The 18,746-nt window shown below is 49.4% G+C and overlaps 1 protein-coding gene across 6 annotated transcripts in view; it reads right to left on the reverse strand.

Moving 5' to 3' along the window:
- The window catches only part of COL27A1 (collagen type XXVII alpha 1 chain), a 143,729-nt gene that overhangs the window by 24,419 nt on the left and 100,564 nt on the right, over positions 1-18,746 (reverse strand). For all 6 annotated transcript variants that reach the window (XR_009489099.1, XM_059865557.1, XM_059865556.1 and 3 more), the window contains exons 33-37: positions 18,598-18,651; positions 16,332-16,385; positions 14,671-14,724; positions 13,974-14,027; positions 12,012-12,119 (exon numbers count right to left, since the gene is read on the reverse strand). Coding sequence is in view for 5 of the 6 variants with exons in the window: in XM_059865557.1 (XP_059721540.1) it covers positions 12,012-12,119; positions 13,974-14,027; positions 14,671-14,724; positions 16,332-16,385; positions 18,598-18,651 (324 nt within the window). In the remaining variant the exon portion in view is untranslated. The remainder of the gene's footprint in view (positions 1-12,011; positions 12,120-13,973; positions 14,028-14,670; positions 14,725-16,331; positions 16,386-18,597; positions 18,652-18,746) is intronic.

An 18,746-nucleotide genomic window follows, 5' to 3' on the forward strand; every position in this document is an offset into this window, starting at 1 on the left:
AAATGCAGTGGGATGCAAAACTTGAGGTGGGGGCCATGGCAAGCAGAGACAGGAATGCTGAACTGCTTTCAGAACCCAGTGTGGGTGCAGAACCTGCTGCCCCTCCTCGCACCCACACCACAGACATGTGCTACCACGAGCAGCTAAATACAGCAGCCTCTCCTTAGGGACCTCAGGGAGCTCATTTTTTCCAGTGTTTGACCCTGTTGGCTGCAAGGGAGACAGAATATTTTTGAATTTGACAGAAAGAAGCAAAAAGTATAACTGAAGAAAATAACTCATGCTTTTTGGCAATTGTGACAAACTTTTCAACAGCATCTCCACACCAGCACCACATCTCTCCCTCTGTTCCCCCTCCTCCCAGCTAAGAAGGTATCATTTTCACCATGGTTGGTGTTGCAGTCAAAGCTGAATAAAAGCAACTTATAGAGACATATCGGGGGGTTTTCACTCTGATCTGAAACACGGGCCTCAGAAGTGCCTGCTCTGAGCACAAAGGAGCAATTCAGACTCATTCCAACCCTAAAGGATTGTGCCAGCTCACTTCCCCAGAGGGAATAGCTCCATTTTACCTAAGTCAAACATTTCAGGAGTCCACCTTGCCAACACCATTAGGCTTCACAAAGCACAGGTCCCTGCAGAGGAGCACATGAGCCTTGTTCTGTATCTCTTCCATACTGCTCAGGGTTGTTTTTTTTTTTTTTTTTTTTGTGTGCTATTTTTTGCTGCCACTTTCCAAGAGATCACTTTTGGAGCTGCTTTCCCACAGATGCCGAGCAGCCGCAGTAGATGGTGGGTGCCAAGCCTCCAGCATCACCCACAAGATTTACACTTCTGACAGGAGTACAGAGCAGTCCTCACTAATGAAAGCATCAGAAATGGCCAGACCCTTCCAGCTCCACAGCAGCTCGCTGTGGGACCTGGTACTCAGCACCTGAAGCACAGTAATTCCCACTGCCCCTGCTCTGCAGCAGTGCCCTGGCACATTATGGCTTAAAAATTTGGAGGGTGAATAGTGGAATCAGTCATAAAGCTTTGCTGTCAAAACAAGATGTGACTGAATAACGAGACAACTGGGGTTTTTAATCAGTTGCATAGTGTTTTTCCATCAGTCTCCCTGGACTGTGTTTTGAGAGCTTGTGGAAGCACAAGCAGTAGATGCTTCCTGCAGATGGAATAAAGCCCATTTTAAGCTAGATCTGTTTCTAACCCAGTGATGGCCAAGGCCTTGGTCTTCTCCAGCAGAGAGGTTTTGCACACCCAGATGTACTCGTGGAACTGCAGTGCTGTGGCAGCTCATGAAACAAAGATTGCCATGCAAAGGTTCTATCCCCAGGCTGAGAAAGTGTTATATTGTCTGTAAAAAATGCAGATAGCAGTACATTGGTGAGACACACTCTTTATCATTGGGCAGAGCAGGTGGGCCCTGTTCATGGGGAGGTCACAAGGACCTCACAGCTGCTTTAGAAGAGTCTGAAGTACAGCCTGGTTCTCTCCACCAGGATACATCTCCCATGGAAGTTTCATGACTGAAACTTGAATTCTACCCTGCACTGGAAAATGTCTTTGTTTTTCGAGAAGACAACTTTAGGCTTTAAATTTTCCCTTCTGAGAAACAAAATTTCCACACTGCTCCTAAAATCTGCCAGCATTCAAGTTCCTGCTTGCACTCACCATCATGGAGTACAGATAGAGTCACCTGGGAGAGGGTAAACAACAAGAACCAAACCAAACTTTGACAGCCCAAGTCCTGCTCACAAAATGGAGCTCAACCCACAGTGAGACTGTGCTGTGTACAAACAGCTTCTCAGACTTTCTCAGGGCTCCTTCAGCTTGTCTTTTCCCTAGGTGGTGGGTGTGAACAGAGATATGGGCTCCAACAAACTCCTTGTACCATCTTCCCCTTATGACACATCAGCCTCAGGGAGCAGGGATGTTCATCTGCTCCAGAAGGTTCTCCTGGGTCCTCCAGCTGGGGCGCAGCTCTCTCTCCATTACTGAAGTAAAAAAAACCATTGGCAGCATCACCAGCTCCTGTCAGTGCCAGGGAGAGGAGCTGTCACTCACAGGAAGCCAGGGAGACCTCATTCCAAGCCTCCCTTGCTGTTCTTGACTCTCTTCCACTGGTTAAAAGCTTGGCTGGTGTAAAAAAATGGGTCAAACCATGCTGGCGACGCCACGGGCAGAGACGTGGCTCAGATTTCCAGTTCCTGAGTCACCTCCTCGAGAGGAATAAGCTCTATCAGTCAGGGATATTTCCCTGCTCTCCCAGCACGCTTTCTAGGACTTTGGCCAGCAAGCTCTGCTGGTGAGTGGGAAGCCTACCATGTGTCTGATTTTCCTGGATATGCTTTCTCCAACTGCGCAGGAATTCTGCCCAGATGAATTTAGAGGCAGTTCAGCACTTGTCTGGGGTTCCCAGATATGTGATATCTCTACTTGTGATGGTCCAGATGTGGTTGCTGTTGCAATCCCAGATGTTCCCAGGGCACATATGCAGGGGTTTGCACAGTTCCCAGAAATCACTGCACTGCCCCACACATTGCACAGGGAAGGAAAAGCCCAGCAACAACTTTGGTAGCCTGCAAAAATAGTCTCATCTTTTTCTCTCCATTCTTCTGACTCATCTGTCCAGGGATGAAAAAAAATCAGGGCCAGAAAAGGAAGAAAACAAGAAAGGATAAAAATAAAATTCAATGAGATGTTATCTTCATCCAGGCTCTCCCCAAAGTACATTGGGAATGTAGCACCTTTTGGGACCTCTTTTACTCAGCGTGAAATTCCTCAGGTTCCTAAGATTTCTTCTCTCTTTAGCAGAGATAGGAGTGAGGGCAGAAGATGTACAAAAGCCTGCACATCCAAATAATTAAATCCAAGTTCCCTTTGCTGGATTCACATCAGTTGGGGCACTGTGCCAAGGCACTGAACACTTGGTGCCACATTTTGTTGTATGCCTTGGGTTACTGGTTTGCTGAGAAAATATATCTTCTTTCCAAGCTTCCATCAGTGGGACTATTTTTAAGTGGTGATTTCTCTTTATATGCTGCAGTCTTCACTAGAGAAGCATATCAGTACCTCCAGATGATGATGGTATTTGTGACCAGGGACGGTGGAAAGCAGCAGTTTTATTAAGTCACATGCCTTCAGCTATGCCAAAATATCCAAGGAAAGCAAAAAAAAATACAGTCTTAGGTCTAGCATGTTTAAAATTTCATTGTCATCTTCAGTAAAGACACAGATTTACAAGGATTTTTTTTAGTATAGCCTTAGATATTCCCCTAAGGGAAAGAAGAATGGCTTATTTTCCAATGCAAATTGGTTAATTTTTAAAGAAAAAGAAAAAGAGACTTCCAGCTGCTGATGGCCTTGACAGAAAAGTCAGATCCATTGCCCAGCACAACAGCAATGTTTAGTGTGAGCAAATAGATGAGCAGCTCAGCTTTAAATTCTCCAGACATCAACAGTTGAAATCTATGTTCCGACAACAGCATCCAGAAAAACAAAACAAGGAAGTTGAATGAACTGCAGAGAGATATGCCCTGAGCAGAGCCAAACAACAAACAGGGCTCAAATCCTGACCCAAACTTCCCCACAGCCAGTGATGCTCTTGCTGCAGGCAGCGGGTTGGGGAAGTGGTAACAGAGATGTGACTCACCATCCTGCTCTGGCTCTTGGCATTCCAGAGGGCAGATGTCCTCCTGCCTTCCTTGCAGCCCAGCACAGGAAGGAAGCTCTCAGGGCACAGAACTGCTGGGAGAGCTTCCCAAAGTTTGCCTCAGGTTGCTTCAGGATTGCTCAGGACTGCTGTGGAGCAGGAGCATATTTTCAAACTAATTTTTTTTTTTTTTTGGCATGTCATTGAGTGAAGGTCTGAGGTCACTCCTCCCTCCCAAGAATAAGGCAGGAAGAAACAGAACCACCAGAATGGTGCTACTGAGCAAAGGAAAAAAGTGACATGGTGATAGGGAAACAAAAAAGTGATAGTTTGAGGCACTGGATGTAAAAAGGGCAGGAAAACCAAAAGCAGCAATAAAGGTAGGAAGCATGAACCATAGGATGACCATGCCCATATTGTCCAGGCCCAGCCAGTGAGCTCATTTAAAGGGAAATGAAAAAGCCCCATATAATTTCCTACTGCTCAGCAATGTCTCCATATGAGAGAGAACCTCTACTTAATAAACTTTGATCAAGAGAAGCCTCCCCCCATGGAGGACAGTTCACAAGCACTCAGGAAATTAGTGGGATTATTTAGGCCGGGCATTTGAAGACATAAATGTTTTGGATTTATAAGAAACACATTTCATAATCACTCTGCCTAGCAGTAGTCTGGAAGGGGAGGAGACAGGGCAGCAGCTCCTGAATGAGTATGGGGAAAGAAGAAAGACTCAACTGTTCTCGAGAAGAAAGACCTGATTGTGCTGTGAGGTTCAGAGGGTTTCACTGGGAGCACTGGGAAGTAATGGGCTCTTGGCCTGCCTGTGGAAACCCGAGTGGGGAGTGCAGGTAGAGCTGGCTGTGCTCAAAGAAAAGCAAATTGGGGAAATCCTATAAAAAGGTCTTGGATGGCAAGGCTACAGCCAGAGTCGCTGCGACTTTGCTTTCAGCTGAGCTCCTCAGCTTAAAAGGGGAATCCAACCCAAAATTGTGCATCCTGAACTCTCTGCTTAAGAGCAAACTCTTATCAGCATGCAGCTGTTGCTCTGAAACTTGCTGCTTTTGGTTTTGTGGAGGTCTATTTAACTTGATTTTTCTGAGCAGCCACAGTGTCAGGCAGCAAGGAGCAGTGCTGTGTGCTCTGAGCTGCTCTGGTTCAGTCTGATAGCCCTGAACTGCCACTAATTTGTTGTTTCTGGGATAATCCTTTTCTCCCCCCACTCTCTTTGCCTCTCCTTCCTCATCTCTAAGAAAGCACAGGAGACAAGGTGCCACTAAATTCTTGATGGATGAGTGGGAAGTGTAGGAAAAGTGCAAGGCCTCATCCCCACTGAGCTGTGAACCTTTCATACACAATGAAACCAAAATGCTCCAAAAAAATTAGTGTTGGAATCTGACAACGGGAAAGAAAAGAATAGAGAGAGCACCTGGGCAGCACAGCTCTGACTGACACTCCCCCAAACACTAAGGGTTAATATCTTCCTTTTGAAGGACACAGATGCCCTGGGGCTGTGGAAGAGGAGGGGATTGAAATCCTCTCTTGCAATAAGGAGGGGAATCTTGGAGCAACTGCCCAAAAAGTGTGTCTCCTTCGTCTGAGTCAGGAAAGAAACCGTGCCAAGTCAATGGGATTTATTTCAAATTCTGGCTCATTTTGACTCCTATTAACTCTAAACTAAGACCAGCTGGGATCAGCCTGCCTTCCCCAGCAGCAGAGCCTGCAAGGGCCAAATGGCCCCTCAGCTGCTGGAGAGCAGCCTCAGTTGCTGCAAGCAGCAGTTCCCTGGGGATTGGGAAAGCTCTGTGATTCCCTGTAGGATGCTCAGGGCTCACAGGAACCCTGCTCTGCTCCAAAACTGTCAGATGATTTGGTGGGCTGAGTCACAGAGAGCAGAATGGCAAAAAAGGGGGGAAAAGCCCCACACAATAATATCACCCAAACAACAAAATCCAGCATGTACCTCTGCATCAAGTGGGATGTTGAGGAAAGGCTGACCCTGGGGCCACCAGCTGATTGTCAAAGCAAGAGGAGAAGCTGATTGCAGCTGTGGGCAGGGGTGCCCAGGGATGCTCACCCTGGGTCTAGGAGGGGAAGGAGAGAGACCCAGGCCTGCAGCTCCACTGAGAGGCACTGCCCTGACTCTTGGCCTCAGACTCTTCAAAGCAGAGGTTTTCAGCATATCCGACTGCATTTCTGAGCAACTTCATTCACCTTTGGCTTTTGATGCAGGACAAATACCTGCTTATGGCTTATGGGTGTTGGTCTGCACGAGCATTGATACTCCAGGGCTGTAACTCAAGGACACACCAAGGCCAAGTGCAAACACCTTCAGCCCTGGAAACTGGGCTCCAGGATAGGAACTGCCCCCCTGCTATAGCAGCTACTGGAAAGGACAGGCTGTAGGGCAGGGATGGCCTGTGGTGACCTCCTGGGCCCCCTCTGCCACTGACTGACCTCCTGCATCACCCTGGGCAAGCCACTTTACTGTCCTGTGCTTCTGCTCCTAACACCTTATTCAAGGCAGGATTTGGAGTAACACCACTCATTTCCCAAGATTTAGGGTGTGAGGACCTTGCTGGTACCAGAGACACACTGCCCTCCCCTGCACACCCAGCCTGGTGTTCCCCATTCCTTCCTCTGCTCAGTCAGAGGGTGACCTCACACTCTCTAGCTGGGGGATTTTTAAGAAATTTCATTCAAGTAATTACTCTACAGACAGCCCATGGTCCAGGGCACAAAAACCAGCTTTTCCAGGAAACAACAGCTCAGTACATTATCAAAAAATCCCATAAAATTTCTGCATGGAGAGCAGAGATTAAAGCCAGGGGTGACTCCAGGATTGTCCTTCAGCAACCTCAGTGTTTTCAGGGAGCTGAATGCCATGGATGTGGTGCTGCCAGCTGTGGCTGAGCTCATGTGCATGCAGAGAATGGCTGGATTCAGCAGCAGCAGAGTGAGAGGCTTTGTTGCAGAAAACCTTTGAATCAAGTTTTCAGTGGCAGGAAACAGAAAAGAACAAAGAGCAAAAACCACTCTGGGACAAGTTCTGCTGTAAGTGATGTTTGGACAACATTGTACAAGAGCAATGTGTGGGATGAGAAGATGCTCCTGCTCTGCCCTGGCACTGCAGAGCCCAGAGAGCAGCCTGGCATTGCAGGAGCAGCTCTGCCAGCTCAGAGCAGAAGGTCCATCCTGGCCAGCAAGCCATCCTTCCACTTCAGGATTGTAGCCTGTAGATGAGAGAGGGACAAAAATGTGGTGGGAAGGATCCTCAGGACAGCATCCAGAGCTGTGTGTGGGGTTGCTGCTGCTCTGGGGAGCCACCACAGCACAGAGCCAAGAGCCACGAGTTCACTCCACGCTCTGCACTGGGCTGGAGAGTGGCTAGATCTTGTGAGTTCCCTCAAAAAATCTTCTCAGCTCTCCAGCCCAGCCCAGCTCTGTCAGTCTACCCTCCTGAAGAGCAACTGAAAGGACTTTGGATCTTGTTGCACCAGAGCAAAAGGATTTACAGCTCTTCAAGCTCTTCTGGGCTGATGGTGCACATCTGCATGCCACAACAGGGCCGGCAAATGCAGCAAGATCTCCTCTGATGTAATTGTTTATGGCAATTCAGAGCACTGGAGTGTCTGGCTCAAAGCTTTCTGAGTCCTGACATGGCTCGAATGACACTGCAGACAGGATTTCAGGTTCAAATTGAAGTGGAAAGAACTCGACTCCCAGTTTTGCTGAACAATGAGGGAATTTCTTGTTTCAGAGCATGTTGTATTTCAGTGCTTCCAGGCTCTCCAATTGCTTTCCTGGAACTGTAAACCCCTTGCTATCAGATGTCTGCCGTGTATGGCAACCAGCACATTACACAAACCACAGTGCAGAGCCACAGAGCGTAGCTGGAAACCCATCACCTCCCTCCTCCAACTGGCCTGGGCCTTCCTCAGCCACTGCTGCATCTGTCATCCTCCCAGGGAAGGGCTGAAGTGCCACACTTGCTGTCACTGCAGAGGAGAAGCAGCAGAGGGAAGCACTTTTGGAGGGAAGAGTTTGTTCTCAGGGCCCACTCATCTGTGACCAGGTTGTTGGTGGCACACCAGTGACTTCAGCCCCTGGCTTTTACCATCCTCTGATGCCATGAGCAGCTCTGATGGGCAGTCAGATCCTTTGTGAGTGCAGGTTACTCCCCAGGGATGTTCTCTGGGTGTTTCAGGCTCTGTGGCACTAATCCCTCACAGCCTTACAGATGAGCAGATAAACAATCTTTTTATTCTGGCAAACCACACCATGACACTTGCACTGCTGAGGGATGCCTTGCCAGAGTTCACCAGGCTCTTGTGCTTTCCAGTGTCCACACACAGTGAGGAGAATATCCTTGTTCTGCCTTGCCCATGCAAAAGGTCTGGATTTCCAGCCAGTCTCTCTGGATGCAGGTGCCCAAACTGCCCCTGGTGCTCTGCAAGGGGAAGGGATTTTCAGCCTTCTGTTGTTCAAACCAGAGGGTAAATGGCCATGTTCAGAAGAGAGTCAAGGTCAAGTGAAGGCAATGAGTTTGTGTTAGAAGACAGAAACCACTGGGAGGAGATCATACGTGGGCAAGCAGCTGAGGGAAGGTACACTCAAACTAAGTGTACCTTACATCTCTGCAAATTCCAACTGCATCTTGCACTGGTGCTCCGATTTCTCTCTCATGGCCAGGGGGACAACTGGCCCATTCCTCCACTGAGCAGGAACTGGAGCTGAAAGGAGCAGTGTGAACTTGGACAAAGTGACCAAAAGATAGAGGACACTCATTTATCTCAGCTCCAGCTGCCTCGAGCCCTGCCAGCCACAGCTGTGAAGCTCATGGACCATCTCAGCTGCCAGGTTTGTTTGCTGAAATCCACTGGCGTTGAAACACGTACAAACCACCCCTGGAGACTCGACTGGGGCCTCCCTGCTGCTTTTTGTTTGAGACTCAAAACCACAGTGGAAACCAGTTTTCAGATATGTTAATGCTGGAAATGGCTGAGCCAAGTGAAAGCTAAAGATCTCTGAAAAGCCTTTGCTGAGCACAGAGGGAAGTTTGGTTGTGCTCAGGCAGTCATGTGCTATCAGCATCAGGATGAGCCTCTGGTAAATGAAGCCTTGCACAGCAAAGCCAGATGTGCCCGTGCTGAGCCCACTGATCACCAGGTGAGTGTCTCTCTTCTGCAGGACCCAAAAGGGCAGCACAGACCCTCTGTGCTTCCTCCAGCTTTCAGGGTTGCTCTGGGGTAAATCCCTTCATCTGCCATCTCCAGGGAGCTCCGGGACTGCAGAGCCTCTAATCTCCTACCATCCTTCATGCTGGCCTGTTGCCACGTTAGGTGTGAGCTGGTGGTGCCAAATTCCCCAGCTCCTCTACCTGCTCTGCCAGCACCAGCCTCTGCTGCAGCCAGGACACACAAAACAGGCTGAAAATGTACCAGCAGTGAAGTCAGATCCTTTCAGAGCAATCTGGCACCTCGTGTCCTACATCTGTCACAAGGACACTTGATAGTGAAGTGTCACATTCCTGCAGACATAAGCAAATTGAAGATTAAGACTAAACATTTCCTTGGCATTAAGGACAAACCTTCAAGACATGGCGTGGCTGCAGGACCCTGTGATGAAAAGGGTTTTTCCAGAGGTTGTTGCTGTCCATAGAGGGCATGTCCCTGTGGGTGCTCCCTCTGGGACAAGCCAAGGTTTAGGAGAACCTTTTTTTGTGTCCACAACTGCAGATGGGCATCAGCTTCCTCAAACTAATTTCCAGAAGCAGAAGATGAGCTTCACACCCCAAATGCAGGTGGAGTTTGTTGCACAGGTAACTGCACAGATCCTTGTGTGTGCATCTCTCCTGCTAAGGGCACAGAAGCAGCAACACCTTCCCTGTGCCCTTTGTAGCTGAGCAGGATTTCCCAACCAAGACTGGAGCTGAGGAAAAGCCCAGGAAAGCATCAGTGCATCCAGGCAGGAATGTGGTGAAGCACAGATGTAAGGACTTGGGGGTGTCATGCCAGGAGAGGCCAAATGGAGATGCAATAGCCAAGGATGAAGTTCTTAACACCATCTAAACTGATTATTGGACAGCAGAACATGCCACATCAGAGGTCTCAGAACCATTCACAACAGGTTGGTGTGGAATCGCTCAGGACCTGCACAAACCCAACATGCTCCCTCTCCCTGCAATCCAAGCACCTCCAACACCTTCCCCAACCAATTTCTGTGCCACCACACAAATCCTGGACAGGAATTTGTCACCTTGATATCTGCCCTTGGGTGAACAACCTTTATGACTTCCCCATGACAAGATTTTTTGTTATCTTGGTCCAGTAGCCTCAAAGACTTCTGTGCATTGTGCAGTTTGTGGTGGCTTTTGCAGCATGTCCTCCAGGGGATGGCTTGGCTGGAAATTTCAGCTTCTAACCCTCAGCTGGAAAGGAGGGGCTTGCAGTTATCTCCATCTGAGCTGTGAACCTTATCTTGACAGAAATCTAAGGAAGATCCCACTGATATTTCTACTCCCCATGGGAATGGAGAATGAAATTCTCAGTAATGGGAAGAGGAAAATAATTTGTGCTTCTGTCAGAGGATTTCCATATTAAATGACCTCAGTGAGCACAGGAACACCAGGCTGTGTATTAGGTAACAGTGTCTGGCAGGGCAGGCAGCACTATCTGGAGACTGTGCAGCTCTGAAAGTCTGCCTGAGTTTAGGCACAAGGAAATACAAAGAAGTGTATTAAAATAGTAGATGGAAATATAGCGCTTTGCAGTAAAAAAAAAAAACCCCAAACCGAAAGGGAGTGATTATGAGCAGGAATCTTGGCTCTATTGACTGATTTTTTTTTTTTAAATAAAACAGAAAACACCATCATGTTCCCAGGGACATGCTGGCAAACAGCAGGGACAGAGTCTGACAGAATCTGTATTTTATACTTTATAACTTAATATGGCTTTTGCATGATTTTAGTATTTTTATTGGTTCTTAAAACATATACAATATAAACACGTGAAGCAGCCAGAAGCACAGCACATGGAGGGCCACTGTCCAGCTGTGCCAGCCTGCAGCTGGGAAGGAGCTGGGCTGTTGGGGACCACCCTTGCCTGTGGTATGATCCCACTCCTGAAAGGGCTCCCTGTTGGGGACAGGGGCCTGTGGCCAAGGGTGGCCTTATTTGGGGCAGGACTACAGGCTTCTTCTGCACATTTATGGTGCTGCACCACAGTATTAAGCCAATGTTTCCACTTTCTAGTTGAGTCAGTGCTCAAATCCCAACCTCAGCCCAAAAATAACATAAATCCATCTCTTTTGCTGCTTCCATCCCCTCACACCCTTCTCCCTGCCCTCCTTTTAGCCAGCCACAACAGCACCAAAAGGAAAATCAACGTTTCACCATGGAGCATCCACCCAGAGCTCAGCAGTACCTGCTGGCCCTGCTGCTTCACACCCAGCCCAGGCTGGGATTTCAGAGCTGCCTTTACACTTGGGCTTCTTGTTCCTTCTCCACAGCTGTGGGGGGCTGGAGCTGGTGTGCTCCCCAGCTGCATGAGGGCTAAGGCACGTGCCACAGGGCAGCAGTGCATCCCACTGAGCTGGGCTGCCCCTCTGCTGAACCAGCCCTGCAAAGCCATCACTGCTCTTAACTCTGATCCAAGACAACAATCACCAGGAATAAACCATGTCAGCAACCTGATAAACTCCACATTTCAAGCAGAAAGGCCTGACTGGCAGAGCAGCCCACTGGGGCACTGGGCAGAGCCTTCTTCCATCTGGCACTGTCCTGCTGCCTCTCATCTCAGAGCCAGAATCAAACTTTTTCTTTCTACAGCACCAATATCAGACCTCCAAGTGAACCAGACATGCCCAGGATATTCATTAAGGATTCAGGAGTCATATCCTGCTGATTTCTTCTAGTTGTTTTCTATATTTAGTGGGGAAATCCTAGAAGGGAAGACCAGAAGCAAGCAAGTAACCATCAGAGAAGGCACAAGGTGGCCAATTCCAAGCTCCAGGCTCAAGCCAGCTGTGGCAACCAGGGAAAAATCAGCCTCCCTGAGCCCTCTGGACCTCCCCCTCTAACACTGTGTGGGATTAGAGGCACATCCCTCAGAGGTGTGGGAGGGAGGCACATCCTTCATTTCTCAAAGCCTGTGGCAGATCAGATTCCCTTTCTCAAGGGTGAGTCCTAGCTGAAAGACCAAACCATCTCCTGGACATAGTTTGCCATGAGAACAGCACACTTTACCATGATGTTCAGGACAAGTTACATCTCAGGGGAGCTCCTGCCCTGAGCAGGGGCCTGGGTCACAGACTCCTCACAGCAGGACCCAGGGGTCCCCAGGCTGGTTCACAGACTCACTCGGACACCTGGGATGCCGGGATATCCAGGAGCTCCTTCCTTCCCCTTCAGCCCTTCACTGCCTTTCTCTCCTTTCTCTCCTTCTGGGCCTTGCTCTCCTTTGTCTCCCTGTGGAAGAGAGGAGGGTGGGAGGTTTTCATACCCACGCAACACGTGGGTCACTGTGCAAAGCTCTTGTGAGGGAAAACCCCACCACATAATTCATATTTCAGGAGTCTGAGAGGAAAAGAGCCTGCAAGAAAAGGGATGAATGAGGATGAGTCATAATACACTTGACATTTAAAAAAAGGAGCAAACCCAGGTTTCTTTTCTTTAAAATCTCTTGGCTGAAGGAGAAAGAACTCCCCCATAACACAGAGAAACCTGAACCCCTTTGCTTCTCCTGAACCTCCCACGTGAATGAGGCAGGCAGACAAGATGTGAAAGTCTCCCTTGTCTCATCCAGCAGCCCTGAGCTTGGGATACTGAAGGACTTTTAATAGGATGGGTTTGTCTGGAACAGCTGCTCAGCTCCTGCTGCCAAACAGAAATCAGCCCAGGGCTCCAATAAACACTCTGTGAAACTGTGTCACTGTGCCCTGTAAAGGATCCATGGCCTGAGCAGTGGGTATGCTGTCAAATCACTGCTCTGACAATTGCAGAATCACAGAATCAAAGAATCATTTGGGTTGGAAAAGATGTTTAAGACAAATTAATCCAAACTTCAACCTGGCACTGACAAGCCCACCACTGAACCATGTCCCCAAGTGCCACTTGTAGGGACAGTGACTCCACCACTGCCTGTTGTGATGCCTGGTCACCCTTTCAGTGAAGAAATTCTCCCAAAACCCATTTAAAGCTCCCCTGGTGAAACCAGTCATTGAAATTTATGAAAAAATCTGGCAGATAATAAAATTTCAGTATTTGGCAAGATCAACCAACTGGAACACAGACCAGAAATATAATAATAGAAGTGTAAGAAGTAAATTTATAACTGCTTTTCCTTTATCAAAATAAATAAAATACTGTAAATATTTTGTATTATTCAGTATAACACTCAAAATTATACTGACACAATGATCAAGGCCAGTTTTGTACTGAGAGCAACATGTGCAGCCAAGCAGCCTTGAACTGAACCATTTTCCTCTTGCACCTGTGTTGGGAGAGCTCAACAAGATCCCATCTGGTTAAAGAGCACAGACACATCTGGTGAAGTGTCCAGAGACACATCTGGGGTGGAAAGAGCTGCTTTGGTTCAAGAGCTCCTGGGCACAGCCAGCAGTGCAAGAGAATACAGAAGCCTTGATTGTCCTCAAGGAAGAGATTTTTGGTCCAACATTCAGAGATAAGCAGAAGTAGAGACACATGGCAAATAGTTTAACTAGAAAGAAGCAATAAACTGCATTGTTGTGGGATGGGCTGCTCTTTCCTTCCATGGAACAAAATTGTTGGCCTGTTTGGAAAGGCTGGCTGTGCAGGGACAGGAATCAGAGCCCTGTTCCAAAGGCAAGGTAGCAAACTCACAGCAGTGAGAGACAGAGCAAGCCCTGAGTGAGATCCTGGGGCTCTGCCAAGGGAAAGGGATCTGGTTTCTTTGCTCTCTAACATTGTTCTGGTCAGTGGTGCAGGGGAGAGTGATGGACAATCCTTGATTTCCCTTGCCAGGCCCAGGAATTCCTGATTAGCTAGAAATTTTATCTGTAAAGACTCAAATAAAACAGACAAATTGTTGGAAGCCAGATTTTGAAGAACTTGACCTTTTTGGAGATCTGATCAGATGCCAAAAAATGTGGGCAGAGGAGTGAAACAGGAGGGGTTTGTTATGCGTGCTTGCAGAAAAAAGTCCTTAGAGATTGCAGGGCAAAGGTTTATTCCACAGAGGACCCAATAACCCCCTCAGCCTCACGCTGGCTCTGGGAATCACAGGGAGCTGAGTGCACAGAGGTGTGTGTGGGAGCTGGAACTCCCTGCAGTGAGGCTTACCTTGATCCCATCTGGCCCCAGCTGCCCGCTGTCCCCTTCCAGCCCGGGCTCTCCCTGTGCACAGAACAAACACCATAAGGCTGTGCCTAATTGTGCTTTTCCCAGCCAGCCTGCAGTGATGGGAGCCCAGCCCTGCACTCTAACACACGTCCTCTCTCATGCCCTAAAGCTGAACAAGGAGCAGGAGCAGGAATTCAGCCTCCTGCTCTATTCTGAGCCACGGTTTCTCCTCCACGGACCCGCTGTGGGAAGCTCTCCTTCCCTGTGGGAAAGGGAGCTCAGGCTGAATTCTTTTAACCTGGGCCTTCCTCCTCCTGCTCCAACAACTGACCTCAGTCCTGGGAGGGGACAGAGCCCCTGCCAGCCTCAATCCATGCATTCATCCCCCTCCCATGCCCACACAGTGCGTGCAGTGTTTCCCTGCTGAGCTGCCTCTGCTCCAGCTCCTCCCTGGCAAACAGGAGGGGTCTGTTCCCCCCGTGCTCCCACACTGCCCCTTTCACACTCCCTGGGGCATCTGAGGGGCTCAGAGACACTGGGGGGCTCGGGCTGGTGGGCTCTGTGGGGAAGGTGCTTCCCCCCTGCAGAAGGAACAGGGGCAGGGATGCAGAGAACAGGGTCAGCCTGTGCAGGCAGTGGGACAGCAAGGACAGGACCCCTGGGGAAATGATGAGGCACAGAAGGTGGCCATACTCACTCTTTGGCCAACGAGACCTTGCTCTCCAGGGATCCCTAGCTGGCCAGGATCACCCTAAAAGGAAGGAAGCACAGACAGGGACACAAGCTGTTTACTGACACTGAGGGAGCGTGGAGTAGCTCCCACTGCACTCCTCATTTTGTCTCTTTCTCTCCTTCTGCCACACAAACACCTTCAGCTGAGTTTTCAAAGGGGGTTCAAAGGCCCAGCACGGGGGCAGCAAAGAAGGACACATCTCACAGGCTCTGTTGCAAAGATGGACAGGACAGGGGTCCCAGAGGGTCTGGGCTGCCTGAAGCTGCATTTTCTGGCATGGCCCTTCACACACAAGCAGCAGGGTGGGTGCAATGTGCTGTGGTGGCAGACATGACCAGAGTGAGGGAGAAAAAACTCCAACAGCTCTTTTCAGCCCAGTTCTACAAGAACCTGAATCTTTGATAGCAGTTAAATGAGTGGACAGAAGGAGCTGGCAAACAAATGGACCTTGCCAACGTGGCACACGGGGTAGGAGGGCCATAGGGCAGCTCTCTCCCATGTGTGCCCATCCAAGCAACCTGCTCTGCATGGAAGAGAGCTCAGGAAATGCAGAGCATTCAGGGGAATGTTTGAGATATCCATAAACCATAAATTCCATAACCATAATATCCATACATTCAAGGGAAAAAGGTTTGAGATATCCATAAGCCTCATCCCCCAGCAAACTGCTCTGCACAGACCAGTCTTGGGCCAGCTCCTTCCAGCTTGGAGAGGGACTCTCCAAGGACTCTCAGGACTCTCCCTCCACACCTTCCCAGCAAGGCCAGCAGGTCAGGGGGTGTCTGTGCAAATCATCATGTCCTGCTCCAAGGAGGGCCAGCCAGCAGCACTGGAGCTGAAACACTCCTGCAGTGTCAGGATGCCAAAGGCACGGTAGCTCCAGGGAAGTGTCAGAAGATTTGCCAAGGAAAACATGGCAAAGGATGGGGTGGGGGGGTGGGAGGGAAGAGCAGCACAGAGGAAATTGCTTTTAATCCCCACATAGAGTTTGTTCAAAAGCTCTGCTCACAAGAGCAAATGTTCAGACCAAGTGGGTTAAGATGAAATAAAACCCCCTCTGAGCTGCCCAGCACTGGGATTTTACTCAAACAAAGAGATGGCTTTTATGTGGACAAGAAGGTGCATTCATGGTCTGCAGCAGGGCACCCTTCCCCCTTAACCATCCGAGGAGCTCAGTCCCCAGAGAGCTGAGCCTTGGAAACTGTGGCAGGACCTTGTTTGAGGGTATTTTTAAGTCTGAGACCTTCCTAAGACTCTTCTGGTTTTGAATTAGAAGCTGTCTGGACCTCTGAGTCTCAAGGACTCCTCTCTCCATTGAGATTTTGGATCTGCAAAGAGCTGAGCTTCATTTCCAAGGCCCTTCACAGCTCTTGAGGCACAAGATCCCTGGGATGGGGCTTCTCCCCAGCACTGGCAGCCTCTCCCTCTGGATGGGGCTCAGGGATTTGTAAAAATGGCTAAAATTATCCCACTTTTAGGTTTTTTAAACTTTATCTTTTATTGAATGCACTATCTGCTTTGGCTGCTGGAGGGTAAACCTGCGATGTCACTCAGCCCTTCAGGAACACAAGTTGCCATTTATCTCCCCAGTCTGACAGAGCAACAGCACTCAGGGCTTTCCTTACCTTCATGCCAGGTTCACCTGCAGGACCAGGTTGTCCCATTGAGCCTGGCGGTCCCTGGGAACAAAAAAACCCCAACAAGATAATGAAAAAACCCATTGTAACAAAGCAGAAAGCAAGATCAAAGACATAACTCCTTTAGCAGAGCTCTCCTGGGACAGCCAAGCCCTGGTTGCAATGCAATTACCTCCCTGGAGCTGGCTCGGGGTCCACAGCATCAAAGAGGCCCCTGGTGCCTGGGAGGGCTCTGATCAGCTCTCACACCTCCCCTCTCCCCAGCCTCCTCTGCCAAGCACCTTTCTCTGCTCCCTGCAATCCCTCTGCCCTCTAAGGTTAGTAACCCCAGCAGGGAGCAGCACTGGAACCAGCTGGGATGGAAGGGAAAAGGTCCAGAATTGGACTTGGAAGCTCTTTGCAAGGGTCCAGCAGGCTGGGCTGCTACAAGGGGTAACAGAAATGTTTGGCTGTGCTCTTGCTCTTGCTCCCTGCAGCCCTGCCCTCCATTTCCACCTGTGTGAGCACTTCCTCTGCACCAACAGGGGGGCAAGCTGCCCCACATCTTCCAGCTGAGCCTTTGCCCACATTCCCAGAGAGGCAGGGGCACCATGGTGCTGCTGCTAAAGGGAGCTGAGGGCAGCAAGGTGACACTGAGCCTTCCAGCACAAAGATTGGCCAGATTAGCCTTGACATCCATCAGCCAGCTGTCTCTGGCTGTACAGGGCCAGAAAATATCCAAAGGCCAACACCTGGGCTCAGACCAGAAATCCACAGCCCAGGCTGGACTGGCTGAGAGAAAGTTTCTCCCTCTTGTGTGAGCACAGACTCTGGGAGAGAGGTTTGGCATCCCTCAAAGAGCCAAAAAATGAGTGCTTGACCTGGAAAAAGATAGGAATTAAGATAGAAAGAAGGAAGATGTGAGAACGACCTTGCAAACTGTTCTCACTCAGTCCAGCTCCATGTGCAGCCCCTGACAGTGGGGTCACAGTCATTCTCTATCTTTAGTCCCAAGATCTATTGGGAGCTTTCATCGTTGAGCATTTGCTCCTACCTCTGAGAAGCGTGGGGAATGAGAGTCTGTAAAACCAGCCCAAAGATGGGACAGTAAAGCTTCTCTTTAAAGGATTTGAGTGGTTTATTTACTTATGATATTTGCATTCCAGACAACAATCTCCCTTCTCTTTACAGTTGGGAATAAAGGAAAAAAGAGCACATAGTCAAGGGAGCTACCCAGGGAATAAAGCCAGTTCCTGGCTTGCTGAAGTGGATTCAAGCAGAGGAGGGAGCAGGGTGTGTGTGGGGTTTGTGAACAAACGCTCGTGTCACGCAATGAGAAAATTCAAGCTCCAATGAAAGCAAAAATCCTGCTTTGGTTTCTCCAGAGGTGCCAGTGCAGAGAAAGGCTCCTGGAAGAGTTACAGATTTGAATGAAGGTCTGTACTTTCTTGGTTGGCAGCATCCAGAGTGGCTCAGTAGCAGCTTTCCAGCTCCCCAGTGTGGTTTACCATGCTGAGAGCTCACTCCATCCAGTCCAGCAGCCATGAGAATGGAAACTTTCATGACTCACACACTTTGCATAGACTGCACTCAAAGCCACCTCCACGTCTATGCTACAGCTCAGGACCCACAGAAAGGAGCTGTGCAAGGGGCACTGGCACACATGATAGAAAGAGCCAAGACTGCATTATTTTAAGAGGAGTGAAATAAAGCCAAAAGTGCAGAGGAGTTGGGGCAAACCATGGAGGCATCCCCTGCACTCCTCTGGGGCAGTGTTTGGCAGCTGCTGGTTGGTTTTGGTGTGTTTGTGTCACTGCTTCATGGCAACCAGAGCCCAGCAGCACTGTCAGCAGCAAGGGCGTCTCTGAGCTTCCTGCTGGGGCTGCCTTGGCCATCTGGGCAGGCTGGCAAAGCTCTGTGTGTCAGCAACAGCACCAGGGAGAGGGAAGGACTGGTACTCAGCCTGAATTGGGCTTGTATTGGCTCCCTGACTCTGCACTTGGTGCAAAAAGTTGGTCCCTGCTGTGGTCACCTTTGAAATGTATCTTCTCTTGAGAAGATGGGTCTGCTCTTCCAGCAGCTGGGTGTCTGTGGCCTGTGGTGGGAAGGGTGCTCAAATTCCTGACTTTCACTGTTTCTTTTGGAAGCTGAGTGTCAGACTTCAGGGAAATCCTTCCTGCTCATTCCACACTGCAAGGTGTGGAGGGTCACTCCTCCCTCAGTCCTGCACTCCTGATGGAAGGGGAAAGCAAACAGCAGCAAAGCTCAGACCTACCTTATGCCCCATTTCTCCCAAAGGCCCAGGTGGCCCCTGTGGTCCTTGGGGACCCTGCAAAACAGAGACACAAGGCTCTTTTCACACAAATGCTTTCATTTCTGAAGGGCCATCACTTCTATGGTCTGTAAGATAAAACTCCAGTTCCC

Source organism: Haemorhous mexicanus, chromosome 21 (genome assembly GCF_027477595.1).
Source record: "Haemorhous mexicanus isolate bHaeMex1 chromosome 21, bHaeMex1.pri, whole genome shotgun sequence".
Taxonomy (NCBI): Eukaryota; Metazoa; Chordata; class Aves; order Passeriformes; family Fringillidae; genus Haemorhous; species Haemorhous mexicanus.